The following is a 2,749-nucleotide window of genomic DNA, read 5'->3' on the forward strand; positions in this document are numbered from 1 at the left end:
TGTTTCTTTCCTATTTCAGCAAATCTACTTGACAAAAGGAGAATTTCTTAAAAATAAAATTTATATTTTTTTGCAAGAAATTGTTTTTTAGAAGAAAAAAAATAATATTTATTTGACACATAATAATATCATGATTAAATAAAAATAAAAAAATGTAAGTTTCTTAGAATTAGAGCAAAATTATATATGAATGTCTTATAATAACATAATACTGTGTATCACAAAAATTATCAGAGATCACAAAAAATAACTTAAAAAACTCATTTAATAAATTCTCATATTGGAGATGTTGTTAATAATTCAAATAGTTAGTCCTTAATTTTTTTTGTCTAAAAAATAGTTGGAGTTCACAAAAAAGAAAAAAAAAAAGATAGAAGTCCCAAGTCCCAAAAGAGAACGGTTGTTAAAGTTAAACCCTACATCCAACTTGTGTCAGAAATTAAAATTAGTTTTGAGTTGATCAAGTTGATGTTGGTGAATGGTCACCACGTAATTAAAAGTTGAGCCCTTCCCATTAGTCCCATCCCTTGCAGGAGTTAATTAGAAAAGTCGCTGTTGTTCGTCAGAAGAAGGAGCTTCATTTTTCCGTGTTTTGACTTTCCCCCCAATTTGAACACGCAAACACTATATATTACAACCACCCACCCAACACCCTCTCTCGTCTTCCTCACAACAAAACCAAATCAAATCTCTCACAAGTCAAAACTCAAGCTCCATATTTCTTTTTTCTCTTTACACCTCTGAATTCATTTCTTCTCACATGGACGAGATCGACGTGCCTCCTTTCTTCGTATGCCCTATCTCATTAGAGCTCATGAAGGACCCCGTGACCGTCTCCACCGGCATCACCTACGACCGCCACAGCATCGAGAAGTGGCTCTTCGCCGCCGTGCCGAAGAACAACACGTGTCCCGTCACGAAGCAGCCCCTCCTCCCGGACCTCACTCCGAACCACACGCTCCGCAGGCTCATCCAAGCCTGGTGCACCGTCAACGCTTCTCACGGCGTCCAGAGAATCCCCACGCCAAAACCTCCCGTCGACAAAACCCTCATCGAGAAGCTCCTCCGCGACGCCTCGGCTTCCGATTCCCCGAGCCTCCAGCTCCGGTCCCTCCGAACCCTCAAGTCCATCGCTTCGGAATCCCAATCAAACAAACGCTGCATCGAATCCGCCAAAGACGCAGTTAGTTTCTTAGCATCATTTATAACCACCACTGTCACCGTCACCACTACCACCGTACTCCTCGATGACGTCGAGTTGGAAATAAAAACAAGTATAGCCCACGAAGCATTGAGCCTTTTACACAGCATTCAGCTGTCAGAATCCGGTTTAAAGGCTCTGATGAACCATCCAGAGTTTATAAACTCTCTAACCAAAATCATGCAGAGTGGAATCTACGAGTCACGCGCCTACGCGGTTTTCTTGCTGAATTCCTTATCCGAAGTGGCGGATCCGGCGCTGTTGGTTAACCTAAAAATTGATTTGTTCACTGAACTGGTTCAAGTTCTTAAGGATCAGGTTTCGGAGAAGGCCTCGAAGGCGACGCTGAGAGCATTGATCCAGGTGTGTCCGTGGGGGAGGAATAGGGTGAAGGCGGTGGAGGCCGGAGCAGTGCCGGTTCTGGTGGAGCTTCTTCTCGAATGCAAGGAGAGAAAACCAATTGAAATGATGCTTGTTTTGTTGGAGATTTTATGTCAGAGTGCTGATGGAAGGGCTGGTTTGTTGGCCCACGCGGCGGGGGTGGCGATAGTGGCGAAGAAGATTCTGAGGGTGTCCACGATGGCCAACGATAGGGCGGCGAAGATTCTGCTTTCGGTGTGCAGATTCTCTGCCACCCACGGCGTGGTGCAGGAGATGCTGCAGCTTGGGGTGGTGGCGAAGATGTGTTTGGTGCTGCAAGTGGATAGTGGGAACAAAGCGAAAGAGAAGGCTAGGGAGATTCTGAAATTGCATGCTAGGGCTTGGAGGAACTCGCCTTGCATACCTCACAATTTGCTTGCTTCGTTTCCAATGAGTTCCTGAAAGAAAAGAAAAACGACTTTCTTTTGTTCGAGACACATTTCGATACTAAGTGTAATTGTTACTTTGGCTGAAAATTTCAGATCTTGATTCGTGGACGTTGTGGGAAACTACTTCCTTATGCGAGGCCTAGTTTGCGGTGAAAGGAAACCCAAATTAAATCACAGTTTTGAGTTTTCAATTTCCTAGCTAGCTAGCTTCTTTGCTCGATTCTTGTTTCTTGTTTCTTGTTTTGGATTTTGGTGTACAGAATTGTTTGGGATCGGAGCAGAGGATAGGTGTGGGCTTCAAATGTTGCCCGAAACAAATTCGAAATTTACTGTGAATTGCATGTAGTTAATGGAATACTGACACAAACTCATTTCATCATATATACTGAGTTTTTTTTTTGGTGTACTTCATTGTATTGATTTTGTGTTTTTCCCTCCGTTCCTAATCCTTGGTTCTTTTTAACTTTGTATTGTTGTTTTAAGACCTTGATTGTTTTAGAATTCCAACATGTAAATATGTGTTTTTTGCTCAATTATATCTTTACAAATTATGGAATAATTAAGATTATTTTTTAGTGGAGTGTTGATAATTTTGATTTTTACAAAGTAATATAGTGGAGTATTAGTATATTATTTTTAATTCATAAAAATATAATATTATGAGTGAAAAATACTGAACAACCTAAAATTAGAAACAGAGGGACTACTTGATTCATGTGATTCCGGGCCACTTCCCAAT

At 41.2% G+C, this 2,749-nt stretch overlaps 1 protein-coding gene across 1 annotated transcript; it reads left to right on the forward strand.

Annotated features, from left to right (window-relative positions):
- Positions 1-534: 534 nt before the first annotated feature.
- LOC100785598 (E3 ubiquitin-protein ligase PUB23) lies at positions 535-2,389 on the forward strand. Its single transcript, XM_003537067.4, has one exon. The coding sequence runs from the start codon at positions 761-763 to the stop codon at positions 2,021-2,023; it is 1,263 nt and encodes a 420-aa protein (XP_003537115.1). The 5' UTR covers positions 535-760; the 3' UTR covers positions 2,024-2,389.
- The last annotated feature ends 360 nt before the right edge of the window (positions 2,390-2,749 follow it).

This window comes from Glycine max, chromosome 10 (genome assembly GCF_000004515.6).
Source record: "Glycine max cultivar Williams 82 chromosome 10, Glycine_max_v4.0, whole genome shotgun sequence".
Taxonomy (NCBI): domain Eukaryota; kingdom Viridiplantae; phylum Streptophyta; class Magnoliopsida; order Fabales; family Fabaceae; genus Glycine; species Glycine max.

What these genes read in the sequence shown, in the direction of transcription:
- LOC100785598 (XM_003537067.4), top strand. Translation starts at nt 761, where the DNA reads ATGGACGAGATCGACGTGCCTCCTTTCTTCGTATGCCCTATCTCATTA.